A 19,498-nucleotide genomic window follows, 5' to 3' on the forward strand; every position below is an offset into this window, starting at 1 on the left:
GGGCATTTGTGTTGGAGGTGTGATAGTGGTGGTGAGGCGTGGGTGGGAGGGAGTGGCATTTGTGTTGGAGGTGTGGTGGTGAAGCGGTGGGAGGGAGGGGCATTTGTGTTGGAGGTGTGATAGTGGTGGTGAGGCGTGGGTGGGAGGGAGTGGCATTTGTGTTGGAGGTGTGGTGGTGAAGCGGTGGGAGGGAGGGGCATTTGTGTTGGAGGTATAGTGGTGATGTTGGCTGTGTTTGAGGTATAGTGGGAAAAGGGGGGGCTGTGTTGGAGGTACAGTGTGGTAGGGGAGCAGCATTAGTGCAATAACTGTAGATACTAGTGATCCATATTCTGTACTGGAATGTAACACTGGGATGTGATGGGTTAATAATGTTGTTGTTTTCTCCCAGCAGGAGTCGGGAACATCTGGGAAAACAGATCCCGGAGTCTATGGAGGATGCTGTGCCTTTAAGCGGAGTGCTGGATGTGGGGGAGGGGTCGGAGAGGCTTTAAATGCTGGAAGAGCTGACAGTCCCTCACACCAAACCGAGATGAGTGAATAAAGCAGATCTACAAAACTGAGAGATCTCTTTCTGTGCCATGCTGACCATCCTGTGGCATCAATAAAGCTGGGCACTGCCCACTACACGACCACCCCAGAGGACTGTAGAGAGGGGGGGCACCGAGCCGAGGAACATGGAGAAAGAGACGCTTACAGAACCCCAGAAAGTGCTCATCCGGGACAGCTGGCAGATAGTGAGCCAGGACCAGTTACACCATGGCACCGTGCTGTTCACCAGGTGAGCCTGGCATTGGACTAAAAGGGAGACTGACATTGGGCAATGTTCTATAGGAGGAGGCTGGACCTGGGACATTATACAATAAGGGGAAGCTGAACCTGTGTATTGTACTGTAGGCGTAGACTGGACCTGGGCACTGGATTATAAGGTGAGGCAGAAACTGCACACCTTATTATAAGGGTAGGCTGGCATTGGGCAATGTAATATAGAAGAAGACAGGACTCAGGCGCTATACCATAGAGGGCGGCTGGCAGTGTGTGGTGTACTATAGGACCTGGGAACTATACTATAGGGGGAGGCTGGAAAGAAAGCTGTTCTATATGGAGAGGATGCCATTGAACCCTGTACTATATAAGGAGAATGCCACCAGGCACTGTACCTTAGGGGGTAAATTGGTACTGGGCACTATATTATAATGAAAATGCATTGTAGTATAGGGGTAGCCTGTACTTTGTACTATTCTATAAGGTAAGGGTGAAATGGTTGCTATGCTATAGGAGAAGGCTGGCATTGGGTACTGTACTATGAGAGGGAGACATGACCCAGGCGCTGTACTATAGGGGGCAACTGGCAGTGGGCACTGTACTGCAGGGGAAGAATGGACTTGGAAACTATACTGTAGGGGGAGGCTGGGACAGAGAGCTGCTCTATAAGGGGAGGATGACACTGGGTGCTGTACTATAGAAGGGTACTGGCACTGTACCCTAGGGATAAACTGGTACTGGGCATTATATTATAATGAGAGGCTGAAACCATGCATTGTAGTATAGGGGTAGCTTCTACTTTGCACTATTCTATAAGGTAAGGGTGAAACTGCATTCTGTACTAAGGGAGAAGGCTCGCAATGGGAACTGTACTGTAAGAGGGAGACGGGACCCAGGGGGCTATACCCTAGGGAGCAAGTTGGTAGTGAGTGCTGTACTATAGGGAAATACTGGACATAGGAATTATACTGTAGGGAATTCTGGGACATAGCTGTTCTATAAGAGGGAGGATGGCACTGTGTACTATAGGGGGAGACTGGAACCAGGCACTGTACTTTGGGGGAAACTGGCACTGGGCAATATACTTTACTTTAGACAGAAGCTAACACCAGAAGTTGTACTATGCTGGGAGAATGGCCCCAGGTGCTGTATTATAGAGGAAGAATGGTACCAAGTGTGGTACTATAGGTGAAGGCTGACATCAGAAGCTGTACTATACTGGGAGGATAGCACTAGGTGCTGTAATATAGCTGGAAAATGGTACCAAGTGTGGTACTATTAATGAAGACTAACTGGGAGGATGGCACCGGGTGCTGTATTATGTCGGGAAAATGGTACCAAGCATGGTACTATAGGTGAAGGCTGGCATCAGAAGCTGTACTATACTGGGAGGATAGCACTAGGTGCTGTATGATAGAGGAAGAATGGTACCAAGCATGGTATTATAGTTGAAAGTTGGCATTGGTAGTTGTACTATACTGGGAGGATGGCACCAGGTTAGATAGGTTGAAAAAAGACACAAATCCATTTAGTTCAACCAAAAAAAAACAATCCTTCACTCACAGTTGATCCAGAGGAAGGTGAAAAACCCCAGCAAAGCATTCTTCAATTTGCTACAACGGGGGAAAAATTCCTTCTTGATCCCATGAGAGACAATCAGATTTTCCCTGGATTAACTTTACCTATAAATGTCAGTACCCAGTTATAAAGCAATCTACTGAGCTGACCAGAACCACCTCTGCAGGGAATCTATTCCACATTTCCACTGCTCTTACTGTGAAGAAACCTTTCTGTATTTGGAGATTAAATCTTTTTTCCTCTAGATGTAAAGACTGTCCCCTTGTCCTCTGTGATGACCTTAAAGTGAATAACACCAACTTCACTATATGGACCCCTTGTATTTTTGTTGATCATATCCCCCCTTAATCTCTTCTCAAGAGAGAATACATTCAGTTCCTCTAATCTTTCCTCGTAGCTGAGCTCCTCCATGCCTCTTATCAGTTTAGTGCACAGAAGGGCAACTTTCTCCAGTTCCCTGATATCGTTTTTGAGAACTGGTGCCCAAAACTGAACCGCATATTCCAAATGAGGTCTTACTAATAATTTATACAGGGGGGCAAAATGACATCTCTCTCTCTGGAGTCCATACCTCTCCTAATACAAGAAAGGACTTTGCTCACTTTGGAAACCGCAGGTTGGCATTGCATGTTATTATTGAGCTTATGATCTACCAGAACCCCCAGATCCTTCTCCACCATTTACCCCCCCCCCCCCCCCCCAGTTGTACCCCCCTAGTATGTATTATACATTCATATTCTTAGCCCCCAAGTGTATAACTTTACATTTATCAACATTAAACATCATTTGCCACTTAGTTGCCCAATTAGAGCATTGAGGTGGGCTTGTAAGTTGGAGACATCCTGTAAGGACGTTATTCCACTGCATAGCTTGGTATCTGCAAAGACAGAAATGATTAATGATTTTAATCCCAGACCCAATATCACCCCAATAACCTGGGGTACACCACTTTCTATCCATTTACAAATTGATCTTTCTAAGCCTGTAGACTTTACCTTACACATCAGTCGTGTGTGGTGAACTGTGTCAAACGCTTTTGCAAAATCCAAGTATACCATGTGCTGTATTATAGAGGAAGAATGGTACCAAGCGTGGTACTATAGGTGAAGGGTGGCATCAAAAGTTGTACTATACGAGGGGGTTGGCACCACCCATTATACAATGGGGGGGGGGGGGGGGTTGGCGCTGAGTTTAAAGTGGCAGCAGTAGGCTATATATTGGTAAACACTTTTCCGGGGTGGAGGGCTTAATAAGGATCTATAGGCTGTGGGCATAGCATTGGCATGCCCCAGATGTGATGTCCAGTAGGGATGAGCTCAGTCGTGTTCTCAAGCTCCACGTGCAGAGCCTGCCAGGAAATCGGCGCAGCGCTGCGCTAATCACAGGCAGTGAGACATTGCTCGATCTCTGCAGCTGCGCATCGGGGCAATGTCTCACTGCCCGTGATTAGCACAGCGCTGCGCCGACTTCCTGGTGGGCTCTGCACGTGGAGCATGCGAACATGCCTGAGCTCATCCTTAATGTCCAGTGGTGATTCCTTGCCCTGACCTCCATCGCTCCTACATCCCAGGACAGCGATGGGGCTCTGTACCCCAATGCAGGAGCTCTGGACCTCATCATCCAATAAACATGCACAGTGGGCGATTTGCTCCATCTGTGTGTGGTCATTTTGTGGTCAGATTGTCCACAAAGCTCCCATCATGCTGCTGATCACACTTTATATGACTAATGATTCAGCTGCTATTATGGGAGGCGCAGAGCTCCGTCAATTCACCAGTTACATCAGAGCGGGACCACCAGTGAGATCCGCCAGGAATGACCGATGGCGGGTGTCATCATCTGGTACAAGTGAGAAAGTTCAGCTGTGCTGCGTGTGGTCCGGGTATCACTGTCCAATCAGAGGGAGGAATATAAATAGAAGTCAGATCAGAGAAATATATATTTTTGTAGTGTTATGCAGTGACATCGGCCAGTGCTGGAAATTGTAGTTCTACAATGCAGGGTAGGGGTAGGGTAGGGGGTTGTCACTTTAAAGAGTAGAGGGGAGACTGGAACTTGTAGTTCTACAAGGACTGGACTGGAGAGGCCGCTGCAGAGATATGGTGGGTGTGTAGATATGGTTAAGATCCTATTGGAAGATGCTGAGACTTGTAGTTATACAGAGACACAAGATACGTCTGTGGGGAATGCTGGGATTTGTAGTGCTACAGAGACAGAAAATTCTCCAGTGGTCATACTGGGAATTGTAATACTGAAGTGGGCATACTGGGAATTGTAGTACTACAGAGATAGAAAATTCTCCAGTGGTCATACTGGGAATTGTAATACTGAAGTGGGCATACTGGGAATTGTAGTACTACAGAGACAGAAAATACTCCAGTGGACATTCTGGGATATGGAGTTCTTCAGAGACAGGAAATACTCCATAGGACATAATGGGATTTGGAGTTCTGCAGAGACGGAACATACTGTAGGGAAATACTGGGATTTGTAGTACTACAGGGACAGAAATGACTGCAGTGGACATAATGGGATTTGTAGTTATACAGGGACAGAAAATACTCTAGTGGGCTTATAGGGATTTGTAGTACTACAGAGACCGTAAATCCTCCAGTGAGCATACTGGGATTTATAGTACTACAGAGACAGAAAATACTCCAGTGGGCATACTGAGAGTTGTAGTACTACAGGGACAGAAAAGACTCCAGAGGGCATACTGGGATTTGTAGTACTACAGAGAGAGAAAATATTCCAGTAGGCATGCTGGGATTTGTAGCACTACAGAGAGAGAAAATACTCCAGTGGGTATACTGGGATTTGTAGTACTACAAAGACACATCAGCTCTGTCTTTTATAAGGAATTTATAGACACAGGAGATGTACTATAAGAGCTTTAATGATATGTAGGGGTACCCAGAACTGCAGAGTGCATCTCAATGTGATGTAATGGCACCTAGTCCCAGCAGACTGTATCAGGTAGGCACAGGTTGCTTAGCTCTGTGACTGGGATATAAAAGGGCCCTCAGGACTCACTTGCCACTAGCAGCTGCTCAGTGTGACCTATACTAGTGTGTACTGATGGGTTGGGGGGGGGGGGGGGTATACAGGCACTATACAGAGTCATATATGGTTTTTCTCATTCACCTGATATCCAGTTCGGTCAGATCGCGCTTTATTGATTTTCCTGGTGAAAAATGAACACTGTGGGGGAGATTTACTAAAACTGGTACACACAGAATCTGGTGCAGCTGTGCATGGTAACCAATCGGCTTTTGACTTCAGCTTGTTCAGTTAAGCTTTGACAATGAAGCTGATTGGCTACCATGCACAGCTGCACTAGATTCTGTGTGCCCCAGTAAATCTCTCCCAGTCTGTCTAGCAGACAAATCTGACCACATCTTATAAAGCTTCTAACTTCAGCTTGTTCAGTTAGGGCCCTTTCACACTGCTCTGTAGCAAAATCGCGGTAAAAACACATATTTTGCTGTGTTTCCTGTGCGTTTCTGGGTTGCCTGCACCTGCGAAAAATGGACATGTGACTCAAAAATGCAAATTATGGTGCGTTTTTACTGTGATTTTTTTTAAAGCGATTTACATTCATCTCAGTGGAACGCTGCAGCATGAAGAATTTTTCAAAATGCACCTGTAACGCAGTGGAATAAAGAGTCCCATAGGATTTAAAGGGAAACCGTTTTCTTGCATTTTTTCTTACAAGGTAAAAACACAAGAATAATGTCTTCACCCCCGTTCACACCAGTGTAACTTGTCATGCGATTTGACAGGTCCAAATCGCATGACAAATTGTAGCCTATTGTTGGCAACAAAACTGTTCAAATTGGTGTGTCTCCGACATTACGATGCAGCACTGATTTAAAAAAAAAAAGTTCCTGCACTATTACTGGCGATTTCAGGTGGGACTTGCAGAGACATATGTGGATGAAATTGCGCAATGTAAGCCAAGTCGCACCGGAAGTGACACCGATCTGCGGCTTTGAAATTCCAAGTGGGATTCCGAGTGATAGGGGGCTAAGTGTAAAAGGGCCCTTAACCCCTTCACGCAGACCGTACACAAATTTGCGTTCATGGCTTGAAGTTGTTATACCGGGACGATGCCTGCAACTGCAGGCATCACCCCGGTACCGATTTTTAGAGCGGGTGGTTCGGTTGGCACTTTAGTGATAATAACCAATGCGGCTAAAAGCCGCTCAGCTGTTATCCTAAAGGAGCGGGAGTGGACGTTCCCCTCCTCCCCTCCCCCCCACCACCTTCCGCCACTTATCCCGGGCCTCCCGTCCCACTGAGAGGCCCGAGCCACCAGCCGGCACGTCCACCGCCTAGGCTGAGACCCGAACAAAGCCGGATTTGGCTCTGATCGGGTCTCCGATGTAAAATCCTGGAAGCGACGTCACTTCCGGTTTACTGGGCTACCAATGGCGCAGATTAAAAAAAAAAAAAAAATCAGTATTCAGAATCACAAATTTTGGCAATCTTAATGCTTTAACCACTTGCTTACTGGGCACTTAAACCCCCCTCCTGCCCAGACCAATTTTCTTTCGGCGCTGACGCACTTTGAATGACAATTGCGCGGTCATACAACACTGTACCCAAATTAAATTTTTATCATTTTTTTCCCACAAATAGAGCTTTCTTTTGGTTATAATTAATCACAGCTGGGGTTTTTATTTTTTGCTAAACAAACAAACAAAGATGGAAAATTTGAAATAAAAATAAAAAATCATGTTTAATAGTTTGTTATAAAATTTTGCAAACAGGTAATTTTTCTGCTTCATTGATATGCGCTGATGAGGCGGCACTGATAGGCTGCACTGATGGGCAATAATAGGCACAGTTAAGGTGGCACTGATAGGCACAGATAAGGTGGCACTGATGGGCCATGATTGGTGGCATGGATGGGTGGCACGGATGGGCACTGATAGGTGGCACTGATGTGCAGCACTGTTCAGGCACTGATTGTGGGCACTGACAGGTGGCGCTGGTGGGCACTGACAGTTGGCGCTGGTGGGCACTGGTAGGCGGCACTTGGGGGCACAGGTGGGCACTGAGGAGCTGGCGGCACATCGCAGTGATCGGGACTGATGTCCCTCTCACTGCCGCCGGTGATCGGCTTTTTTTTTTCCTCCTCACGCTGACAGCGCGAGGAGAAAAAATAGCCGATTACCGGCTGTGTTGACATCACATGATCAGCTGTCATTGGCTGACAGCTGATCATGTGGTAAGGGTTCGGGACCAACCCCTTACTCCGATCTATGATCCAGTAAGTCTCGTAGACTCGCTGATCACAGAATGCGCCGCACAGGCCGCTCGTGCATAGGACGACATCAATAGACGTCATCTGCACATCCTGCCTTCAGCGGTGGACCTAAAACTCCTGAAGCAAAATTTTAGGAAGGAAGTCATGCTGGTGCCCCTAGACTTCCTGGGGCCACAGGTGTCCCCCTAATGAGCCATGTTTAGGGGACAGGACAGGTTCTATAGACATGGGGGGCTCTGTGCAGTTCATAGCCCCACATGTACTGCCCATCATTCTTTTATTTTAAAGTGTTACTAAACCCAGGAGCCTGAATTCATTATATCTGGTATCCCACAGCACACATGTAGCGCTCCCTTCTCCTGATGAGCAGACGCTATTGTTTTTGTCAAATATAATTATCTGAAGCTGTAGTTTGGCTCAGAATAATTTCTCTAAAAGTTCTGGTTTCTGTTCCAGTCCAGTTGGGTTGCACTGATTCCCACCTGACTGTAGGTGTCGTTGTCACCGTCGGTGAGTGTGGAACAGCAGCAGGCTGGATGCATTGAATATCGCCTCTTGCTCAGAAATGGTTCAGTGGGTGTGGTTTCCCTGCTGTGCATTCTGGGAGAGGGTATTTAAGGTACTGATGACATTTTATATGGGTTCGTTTTCCGGGGTCTGTGATCCCAACTCCAGGGCCCTCCTAGCCTGGGGTCTGTGTCGCATAGTATTGCACCTCGGGGCCTGCTGGCCTGAGGCATCGCAACTGAGAGTGTAGGCCCAGGAATGTCTTGGGGCCTACTGATCTAGAGGTGGTCCTGTGCTGTCTCGCCTGCGGGCAGAAGCCAAGTAAAGCTGAAGGATCCAGGGGAGGACTTTTCCAGTGGAGGACCAAGCACAATGCTGGTGTCTCTGGAGGAGCCTGGAAACTCAGTTTGAGGATGCAATCCCGGATCAATATCCTTACAGTATCGCAGGGTTGGCTGAAAGAATCTGGTACTGTATGGTAGTTCTTCCTACAAAAACTCTCAAGAATTTCTAAGTCTAGTTAACAAGTCTGTGGCAGAGACTTTGTTTGGCATCTCATCGGCTGCTAGGTCAAATGAGAGGGGTCTATCCAATGACTGCTGGATCCAGTCTGTGGAGCTGTTTGTCCTCTGGATCTGACTGATACCTCAAATGCTGGGGTTCCACGCATGCTGCCATTGTATGAATTAACACTGTGAATTTTGCATAATATAATTCAGAAATTATTTGTTGATCAGTCTGGCAGAATAAGACCTATTGTTGAGGAGCTGATCAGAAGAGTAATTCGAGCAGACTAGGTCCGACGGTCTTCCCGACTGACTTTTCGGCGGAGTTCCAATGGACTTTCCGAATGAGCGGACTTGCGCACACAAGAACTGACTTTTTGGCAGACTAGATCTGACGGTCTTCCCCGACGGAATTTCGGCGGACTTCCGAATGAACGGACTTGCCCACACACAGGCTAAAGTCTGTTCATTTTGAACGTGACTCCAGGTACCACGGGACTAGAAAAGGAAGTCAATCTCGCCGATTTTTTTGGCGAGATTGATACCTTGCGGGAGCCGGCGCCTGGTATGGTTTTTAAGGGGAACCCCCCTTCCTGAACCGTACCAGGCCGCATGCCCTCAACATGGGGGTGGATGCTTTGGGGAAGGGGGTGCTTTGTGGTGGGGGGCTGCAGGGCATGTTGATGAGGACAAGGGCCTCTAACCGTCTTCGGGGGTCTCTTTTCGACTCCTCCGCTCTCTTTGGCCTCTTCTCCCGCTCTCCAGCCTTCTCTCCTGGTCTCTGGTTCTTCTCCCACTCTCCGGCCTTCACTCGCTCTCTCTCCGGCCTCTTCTCCCGCTCTCCGATTCTTCTCCTCCGCTATCTTCTCATCTTTTGCTAGCGGTGGCCTGGTCTATTCCGTCATCCTCTTCCCTGTTCTTCTCTTCCGATGTTGACACAACGCTCTCTCCCGCTGTAATGCTGTGTACACGGTGCACAACGACTTATATAGGCATGGGGCGGCACATTCCCAGCATGACATCACACGGTAACCCCCATGCCTATATAAGTTGCGCACCTTGTCCAGGGTGGTGGCGTCATAAGGGGCGGTGTCCCAGGGCATGCTGGGACTGTGCCGTCATGAGGTGCGGGGTCACTGGGTGACATCACCCAGTGACTCCGCCTCATGCCTTTATAAGTCGTTGTGCACCCTGTACACAGCATTACAACAGGAGAGAGTGCTGTGTCAACATCGGAAGAAGAGAACAGGGAAGAAGATGACGGAAGAGACCGGGCCACCACTAGCAAAAGAGCATCAAAAGAGCAGAAGATAGCGGAGGAGCCCAGGAGAAGAGGCCGGAGAGCAGGAGAAGAACCGGAGACTGGGCGAGAAGGCCAGAGAGCAGGACAAGAGGCTGGAGATAGCGGAGGAGTCAGAAGAGACCCCCGAAGATGGAAGAAACCCCTGGAGCTGCTTAATAAATTACTTTAAAAACCTGTGTTCTGTGTTTTTTATTATTGACACTTTTTTTCCCCCCAGGTGAATGGGTAGGGGTATGATGTACCCCATACTTATACACATAGGGTGGGGGCCGGGATCTGGGGACCCCCTTATCAAAGGGGGCTCCTGGATTCCGATAACCCCCCCCGCCTGCAGACACCCACAACCAACGGCCATGGGGACAAGGTGCTTTGGGGTGGGGGGGGCTGCGTGCTCGGATAAGGGTCTGATATGGATTTTGAGGGGAATCCATACCAGGCGCCGAGGGACATTGTCACTTATCTCTCGCACTTGCTGCAATAGGAAAATGTGTTTTTCCTATTGCAGCGAGTGCAAGATGTACAGTACCCTGCAGCCGAGAACCAGTGCGATAGGATCGCTCTGGAAACATTCTCGCGGGCAGGTGCTGTAGCTGCCCTTGTGCCGTATTTGGTCCATCGGATCAGCATACAGACGAACGGGCTTCCCAATAGGAACTGGCTCCGGCGGAGTTCCGGCTGGAACATTTAAAGCATGTTCTATTTCTAGGTCCGTCTGATTTTTTATTTTTTTTTAAAGTCAGATGAAGCCCACACAGGATCAGAATGTCCAACGGCATCGTTCCTTTTGACCTATTCCGCCAGAAAGTCCGGTCGTGTGTACGCGGCATAACAGTTCAGACTTTACTAAGACCAAAGGGTGGCATTGGCAGAGAGTTTATTTTTTATTTTTTTCAAAAAGTTTTTGTTTAGCATATCAATAAATTAAACATACAAGACGTTGGGTAGATATTACATCAAGTATAGTCAGTGGTGAATTCCACAGTGATCCAGATAACAATGTAACCATCAGCATTCCATTACCATAACCATAATGTCCTGGACCTCCAACCCTATCCCGCACCTCAAAATAGTTACTCTTTTTTTTTTCTTAAACATGTATAAGCCATTCAGTTCAAACAACCCCCAAATTGCCCCTTAGGGGAAGGAAGTAACCAATCCTCCCTGTTCCATGAAGGGCAGAACCGCAACCCCCCCCCCCAGGGATTTCAACGTTTATTTTAGAAAGCCATGGGCAATGGGATGCAGTTTTTACATAGCCTACTACACCCTTATAACTTCAGTATTTCATTCGTCCAATCATTATGCTCATACTCCCACCCTCTGGCTGAGTCCTGCCATTGGGATTACACTCTTAGGTACGACCACAACTCTAGGTCCCTTCTTCCTCCAGTGTGTTAATGGAGTCCATCCATCTAAACCATACTTTCCTGAATTTCTTGGGGGCACCCCTAGCCTCATACGACATCCTATATAAAAGTACATCCGCATTTACTACTTTTATCCACATCCCTACTGTCAGTTGCTCTCTATAGATCCAGCGCCGGTCTATCAGTTTTCTTCCACCAAAGTATAAGAAGGAACAGTTTAGTGTATACATTCATCTCTTCCTGGTCAAAGACCCCTAGGAGGCAACGCAAGGGGGAGTATATATTAGATAAACCAAAGTTATCAGAAATAAAAGTAGTCACTTGAGAGCATAACAGTCTTATTTTAGGGCATTCCAATACCATATGGATGAAGATCTCCTCCGCCCCCATACATTTATGACAGACTGCAGAGTCCCTCCTAGGCATTCGGCATACTATAGCTGGTGTGTAGTACATCTGGTGAAGGTATTGAAGTTGAATCATCTTATCCGTGGAAGAGATGACAGATACAAGATAAGATAAGTCAAGATAAGTATCCAGAGCCTTGCCATATCTCCTCCTATCTGTGGAAGAGATGACAGATACAAGATAAGTATCCAGAGCCCTACCATATCTCCTCAGACAACTCCGGCACAACAGTCACCCTCCGAGCCCTGGCCTTGGATAACAACCACGGATTCCCAGGACCCACTGCCTTAAAATATCTAGAAATTCATTTAGCTGGATCTGGGTCAATTACGACCTTCTCCAGCTCCGTATTCTGTATTTGGAGCCCACCGTTCCCAAACTGGGCCACCGCTGCATGATGCGGCTGAGCATAGCGGAAATGCTACGTCCTGGGTATTCCAAATTGTTTCCTCAATTGTGTAAAAGTGGACAATCCTGGTATATATGATGTAAATACTTCACACCATATTTTGCCCATATCTTTCCGTCTGTTAATTAAAAAAAAAATCCTTCAAGAATTTATTATACCACTATTTGGGGATAGCCATAAGGGCCCATCCTTCCTCCGTTGGGAACAGAGATTGAATATTTTATCAGGAAGCGCCATGACTGACTCCACCTTCCTCCCTGGGATCCCCTTTCTGTAGACCATATTTAGTAGGGTTTCTTGCAAGGTGGCAACCGCTGCTTCCAATAGAGTAGTGGCATTGGGTGTCTGGGGAAAAAGTCACCAGTGTAAAAAGGACAATTGTGATTCAAAAAAATAGGAGCGCAAGTCTGGAAGGGCCAACCCCCCCCTCCCCATTGTACCTGGTAATGTTAGAACTGCTAGGGGGTGCGTGATCCCCACAGAAATCCCACAATAACTGAGTTAATGGTTCTTAATATCTGCAGTGTCGCAAAGACCGGGGAATTCAAGAGGATATAGAGAAATTTAGGGAGAAAATCATCTTAAACAAATGTATTTGTCCCATCAATGTGATCGGCAAATCCTGCCATTTCTCTACCTTACCTGAAAAGGTCCCGGTAATTAGTGACAGATTATTCTCCAGAAACCGCGCAATAGGGAGGGAGCCGTACCACAATCCCGAAATATTTAAAAGAAATAGACAAAGGAATGGGGCAGTCAGATGGAAGAGTCACTGTATCATCTATGGGAAAAATGGATGATTTTGAAGATTCATTGTTTAGACTGATGAGGGTCAAGGGAATTGTGATCCCTGCGATGACTCTGATAGTGGCCATATTCAGGTTAGATATTCTAAACCTGCCTGGTATCCAAAATTAAGAGAGGAGTTCTGATCTTGGCAATGGCTCCAATGGTGACCAGACTCAGGACAGGAATTCTGATCTCTGCAATGGCTCCAACGGTGGCCAGATTCTAGACAAGAATTCTGCTCTTGGCAATGGCTCCAAAGGTGCCCAAATTCTGGACAAGAATTCTGATCTTGGCAATGGCTCCAATGGTGGCCTGAATCGGGACAAGAATTCTGATCTTGGCAATGGCTCCAAATGTGGCCAGACTCAGGACAAGAATTCTGATCTTGGCAATGGCTTCAATGGTGGCCAGACTTGGCACAAGAATTCTGATATTGGCAATGGCTTCAATGGTGGCCAGATTCTGGACAAGAATTCTGATCTTGGGAATGGCTCCAATGGTGGCCTGACTCGGGACAGGAATTCCGAACTTGGCAATGGCTCCAGAGGTAGCCTGACTCGGGACAGGAATTCTGATCTTGGCAATGGCTTCAATGGTGGCCAGACTTGAGACAGGAATACTGATCTCGGGAATGGTTCCAATGGTGGCCAGACTTGGGACAAGAAATCCGATCTTGGCAATGGCTCCAGAGGTGGCCTGACTCAGGACAGGAATTTTGATCTTTGCAATGGCTCCAATGGTGGCCTGACTCAGGGCAAGAATTCTTATCTTGCCAATTGTCGTCAGACTCGGGACAAGAATTCTGATCTTGGCAGTGGCTCCAGTACTGGCCAGACTCTGCACAGGAATTCTGAACTTGGCAATGGCTCCAGAGGTGGCCTGACTTGGAACAGGAATTTTGATCGTGGCAATGGCTTCAATAGTGGCCAGACTCAGGACAAGAATTCTTATCTTGCCAATGGTCGCCAGACTTAGGGCAAGAATTCTGATCTTGGCAATGGCTCCAAAGGTAGCTAGACTCGGGACAAGAATTCCGATCTTGACAATGGCTCCAATGGTGGCCAGACTTGGGACAGGAATTTTGATCTTGGAAATGGCTTCAATGGTGGCCAGACTTGGGACAGGAATACTGATCTTGGGAATGGCTCCAATGGTGGCCAGACTCGGGACAAGAATTCCGATCTTGGCAATGGCTCCAGTGGTGGCCAGACTCGGGACAGGAATTTTGATTTTGGCAAAGGCTCCAATGGTTGTCAGACTCAGGACAAGAATTCTTATCTTGCCAATGGTCGCCAGACTCAGGACATGAATTCTGATCTTGGCGCTGGCTCCAACAATGGCCAGACTTGCATATAATACTATTATGAAAAGAAAATAATTCTTTATGTGGACATGTAGTTGAATTTTCACCTGAGATAGTCCTCTGTTAGTCAGAGCCATGCTGGCCACTTGTGCTGTTGTATGGTTTTTCTTAGATTTTTCTTTTTGTGTTGTAACTTTACAAGTGTCATATTTTTACTATGTTTAAAACTTCAATCAAAAGCATAAAAAACAAACAATGGCTAGGCTCAGGACAGAAATTCTGATCCTGGTAATAGGTTTAGGTCAGGAATCCTAAATCAGGTTATGGTTCTGGTGGCAGTCCGACTCATGACAGGAATTTTGATCACACTGATGGCTACAAAGATAGCCAGACTTTCAACAAAAATTATGATCCTGTTAATAGGTTCATTGATGGTCTGGAATTCTGAATCCATTGATGGTTCTGGTGCGGTCAGACTCAGAACAGGAATTCTGATCTCATTTATGGCTCCTATCAAACTGGGAATTCTCATACTGATGTTTTCTAAGCCCTTGTACACACGGTCGGAGAATCCGTCGGAATGTGTCCTATCGGACCGCGTTGTCGGATAATCCGACTGTGTGTGGTATGCATCAGACTGTTTCTGTCGGAATATCCGTCAGACCCAATTTTCCAACTTGTTGGAAATATTTTTCGACAAACTGGTCCGATCGGACATACTCCGATCATGTGTAGAGAATTTTGATCGGACAAAGTGCCACGCATGCTCAGATCAAATTCCTACACCAAAGCTATTGGCTACTAACGTGAACGTAGTCCCGTCGTAACAAAATAACGTCATCACGTTCTGAGTGATCAGATTTTCCGACAACTTGGTCCGGCCGTGTGTATGTAACAGTTTCGGACACAATCCGTCGGACAAAATCCGTCGGAAAAAATCCAACGACTTTGGTTGGCAGAATGTCCGACCGTGTGTACAGGGGCTCAGTCTGATGAAACTGATGAAGAAAAGAATCCACTCTGGTATGACCCCTGACACCTATTACCAGCAACAAGACCAGGGACAGGAAGCTCATTGAAAAAGGAAGAAATCAGGCTTTTGAGGCACCACACAAGTTATAAATCTAATTTAAGTTCCAGGGTAAACAGAATTTGCTTACTTAATGGAGAGGATTCACTCTCCATTATTCCACAAATGGCCATTAATCTTCTGTATGATCTTGTCCTCTCTGTCATAGTTGTGGCGTCCACTCAGAGACCTTGATGACACCAGAGGAGATGAGGACTACTGACCACGGATAGTGCTCCATCTTCAGAGACTGATGTAGCCTCCATCTCCACCAGTGCCATTTAGTGCCAACTTTTGGTGAACCCAAGTAAAGGTTCAGTTCTGATGGGCAGTTTCGTTCTGCCATTATAAATGTTTAGCTCAAACTGTGAAGGAAAAGGACGAACGTTGCAGATTTTGTCATGTCTGTGTAATAGATTTTTATTTCCTGCTTATTAGTTATGTTTTGTTCCCTACACTCTGTTTCTGCATTTCAATAAAAATAATTATCTGTGTAGAAGTGTTAACACATATATGGAGCTGACACTGACCCTTTTGTCTGTCAATGCTCCATATAGAAGGGCCAGATGCAGTCCAACGGTAGGATTACAGTTCAGGGTGGATCTGCTACAGCTAGAGGGCCTCTGAAGTGTCAAAAAAGTTCTTGCCAGTCAGGAAATGGTCATGGATTGCTGCACCATATTTCAATTGATCTCAACGAAGTGTTGGAAATTTTCTTGTATCTGATGGTCTCTGGCTCTTTTGCAGGTTGTTCGAGTTGGAGCCGGACTTAGTCTTCCTCTTCCAGTACAATTCTGCTCATTTCTCGACTGTCCAGGAATGTCTGATCTCCAGCGAGTTCAGCGAACACATCCGCAAAGTGAGTAACTATCTCCTTGGTCTGATCCTCCAAGGTTGGTATCTCACCATTTACATAAAAAGCTTAGATTCGTTCTGGGCAGTCTAATAAGGACCAAAAGTTACTGAGCACCTTCACTCTTTACTGGACCTAGCTGCAGCCAGTCAGGCAGGGCCAATTTTAGAGCTTGGGTGGCCCCTTATACACAGAGTTGGTCTACAAAGAGTTGGTCTAAAATGCATGACACAACGTCATTCTGAGGTCACACATGCCCACAAACACACACACACAGTCATAGTGCTCTTTGTGTGGTCTGCTTAAGCTGGCAAAAATGCATTTTTGAAAAAGCATACAATATACCAGTATGTTTTACAGATGATGGCCAGCAAAATATTACTTCCCAGGGTTACTTTTAATAAAATAGAGTATGTTTTTTTTTATTATACATTTCATATTATTTTTGATATAATTTTTTTTATATTGATTTATATCCTTTTTGTATAGAGGAGGGCCCTTTCTGGCAGTTGCCCCTTTTGCTACCTTAGAAATCCGGCCCTGCAGTCAGATTTAGGTCTTCTTCAGTGAAAGATTGTTTGTTGGTTTTTATAAGCTACCCCTTTCCCCCACGTTTCCTTGTCAGATATGTGCTAGTGATGGTATCTTTTATTGCAGCTGTGCTCTCTTGTCAGGTTATGACGGTTATCGATGCTGCGGTCCGCAGCCTGGACTCGTTGTCATCTCTGGACGAATATCTTACCGGCCTGGGACGCAAACATCGCGCAACTGGCGTCAAGCTGGAATCGTTCAAGGTGGGAGATGTTTGCTTACCACTTCCTGCTCTCAACAGTTGACAGTTGAATATTTCTAAAGGGCCCCAGAAAGGTGGAAATAGATAGGGCAGATTGGATGAACATGGCCATAGAGATCACTTCAGACAGGGATGGTGGTCAGAGGTCACCATAGCTGGAGCTGTTGATCAAAGGGGTCACCCAAGAGGGACAGCCATCAGAGGTCAACTCAGGGAGAGACCGTGGTGAGAAACGTCAGCTCCAACAGGATGGTGGTCCTGGGTTATCCCAGGCGGGGCTGTTGGTCAAAGGCCCCCCCCCCCCGGGAGAGATGGTAGTGATAGGGGTCACCCTGGGGAGGCTTAGTGCTCAGGGAGGTCACTCCAGGTGGGGCTGGTAGCCAGATGGGTCACTGAATATGGGAGCAGTCGTCAGAAGGGTCAGATGTCACTCGAAACAGGACTGGCAGCAACAGAGGGTTAATTCCCAGAGGGTGTGATCAAAAGGGTCATCCTCACATGTGCAAAGAGTGGTCAGGTGAGGCTTCCTGGTGGTCCCATTAAGTAACAAGTCCATCTTTTCCCACAAACTGACAGTCGAAATGGCAGAGCGCATTTTGATTTCTAGCAAATGTCTTTTTGTGATATAAGGCCAAAAACTTTAAATATATAATGAGCTGTTTCTAAAGAACCCTAGGGAGGTATATTTAGAGGAATGGAGCAGATAGTCAAGTCACTGTGCGGGAGGCATGGTCAGGTAGGTCACCCCAGACAGGGATGGTGGTCACAGGTCACCCCAGGTGGCGCTGTTGATCAAAGGGGGTCAAACCAAGAAAAGACGATGGTCAAAGACGTCACTTCAGGGAGGCATAACAGTCAGGTCATACCAGGCAGGTACAGTGGTCAGGTAGATCACCCCAGACATGCAGAGTGCTCAGAGGTCACCCCAAGTATGGCTATTGGTCAAGTGGTCACCCCAAAAAGGGACAGTGGTCAGAGAGGTCACTTCAGTTGGGGCTGATGGTCAGATAGGTCTATCTAGGTAGGGCCAGTGGTCAACTTAGAAGGGTGGGGTCAAAGAGGTTACCCTAGGGGGTGTGGTTAGAGCAGTACAGTGGGGCCACCTGGTGGTCCCCATGCAGATGCGCCTAATGGAGAACTCCTGCAGAGATTTCACCATAGGTGTCTTTATATGTAGAAGTAATCAATTGGTGCTTCCCACCAAACACTGAATTATTAGATTTAAGCTAAGTAGCTTTTTAACAGTGCAGTTCATGTCAATTGAGAATCTCTACAGCGACTGATGTAATGCCTGTTTGAAAGCGGAACTTCTAAGAGGTCTTTCATTTCTACAGACGGTGGGTGAATCACTGCTCTTTGCTCTGGAATCTGGTCTGGGAGAACTGTTCACACCAGAAACTCGAGAAGCGTGGACTCTGTTGTACGCTGTAGTGGTGGGCGCCATGAGCCGTGGCTGGAACAGAGAACAGCAGAGTGAATGAGAGGAGTGCGTGGAGTGAAGGACAAGACTGCAGTGGAGACCCTTCCATGGGTGCCAGGCTTGGATTCTCATTGTTTGTGGAGCCTGTAGCGGAGGCGGCACTGTGTCACCATAGTGTGTACAGCGATGCGGCCTGTGTGTTCTGCTCGTTATATGTCTGTGCCACATTGTGTGTCTGTACTGTGTTGTGTCATTGTACAGTTTCTATATAGCCGTCTGTTCACACTACACCACTGTAAGCTGGACGCCTGGCACGGTGGGTGCCTGTTATGTGCCAATGCAGGGGGGGCGAGGCCAGCTCCATATTCACCGACGAATGTGCAGAATCTGCCAGGAAGAACCCACATATTCACTGGCCTCACCTCAGGAGGGTGCGGGGGACCAATCAGTCAGGGCCACCCTTAGCATCCAATCAGATATCAGTGGTCACCAAGGTCTGCTGCATTTCCCGCCCATTTATGGAGCTTTTCTGAGACTTTCTCTTCTAATTTCAAAATTTTCATGTCAGTAACACAAATCCAGTAACTTTTTTTATCAGTTTTTTACAGAATTAGTTATTTTATTTATTTTGACAGTTTAAAATTGTATGCTGGTTACCTCTGGTGCAATCTTTTTTACCAGCAGAAGGTGGAGGTGAATGATGGTGATAACCTGGAAGGGTACTGGTGGAGAGATCAGAAATGTGCCAGACAGCAAAGACTTCGTCGATCTTTATTACTCACCCTCCTTTTACCAGCAGCAGAAGAGGAGTGTCTGAAATGTGATTGGCTGCTGTGGGCCCCCTTGACATCCGGTCTCCTAAAGTTTGTTTGTGGCTGACATGCAGTTTATTGATCATTAAACTGGAAGAAGTGATGGCTGTGCAGTTTATTGGGAGGCATACTGGAGGGAGGGGGTGTGTTGGGTAACACCACAGGGAACATCTGCTGTCAGGGAATGCCTTTTGGGGGCACAAGGTTTATCGGGTAACCAAGGTGAAGGGCCTGAGGTGTGTTAGTGAACATAAGGCTTGATGGGGGTCGCTGGAGAAGGTCATATGGTGTTTCAGGGGCATCAGTGGGGCCTTGAGGTTTTTTGGGGGGGGCACTGGAAAGTG

General features: G+C 46.9%; 1 protein-coding gene across 1 annotated transcript; it reads left to right on the plus strand.

Moving 5' to 3' along the window:
- Positions 1–457: 457 nt before the first annotated feature.
- On the plus strand, positions 458–19,257 carry NGB (neuroglobin). Its single transcript, XM_077463612.1, has 4 exons — positions 458–781; positions 16,024–16,135; positions 16,804–16,923; positions 18,257–19,257. The coding sequence occupies exons 1-4, from the start codon at positions 678–680 to the stop codon at positions 18,401–18,403; spliced, it is 483 nt and encodes a 160-aa protein (XP_077319738.1). The 5' UTR covers positions 458–677; the 3' UTR covers positions 18,404–19,257.
- Positions 19,258–19,498: the final 241 nt, after the last annotated feature.

Source organism: Lithobates pipiens, unplaced genomic scaffold (assembly GCF_037356315.1).
Source record: "Lithobates pipiens isolate NorthernLeopardFrog02 unplaced genomic scaffold, aLitPip1_a1.2 Scaffold_30, whole genome shotgun sequence".
NCBI classification, from domain to species: Eukaryota; Metazoa; Chordata; class Amphibia; order Anura; family Ranidae; genus Lithobates; species Lithobates pipiens.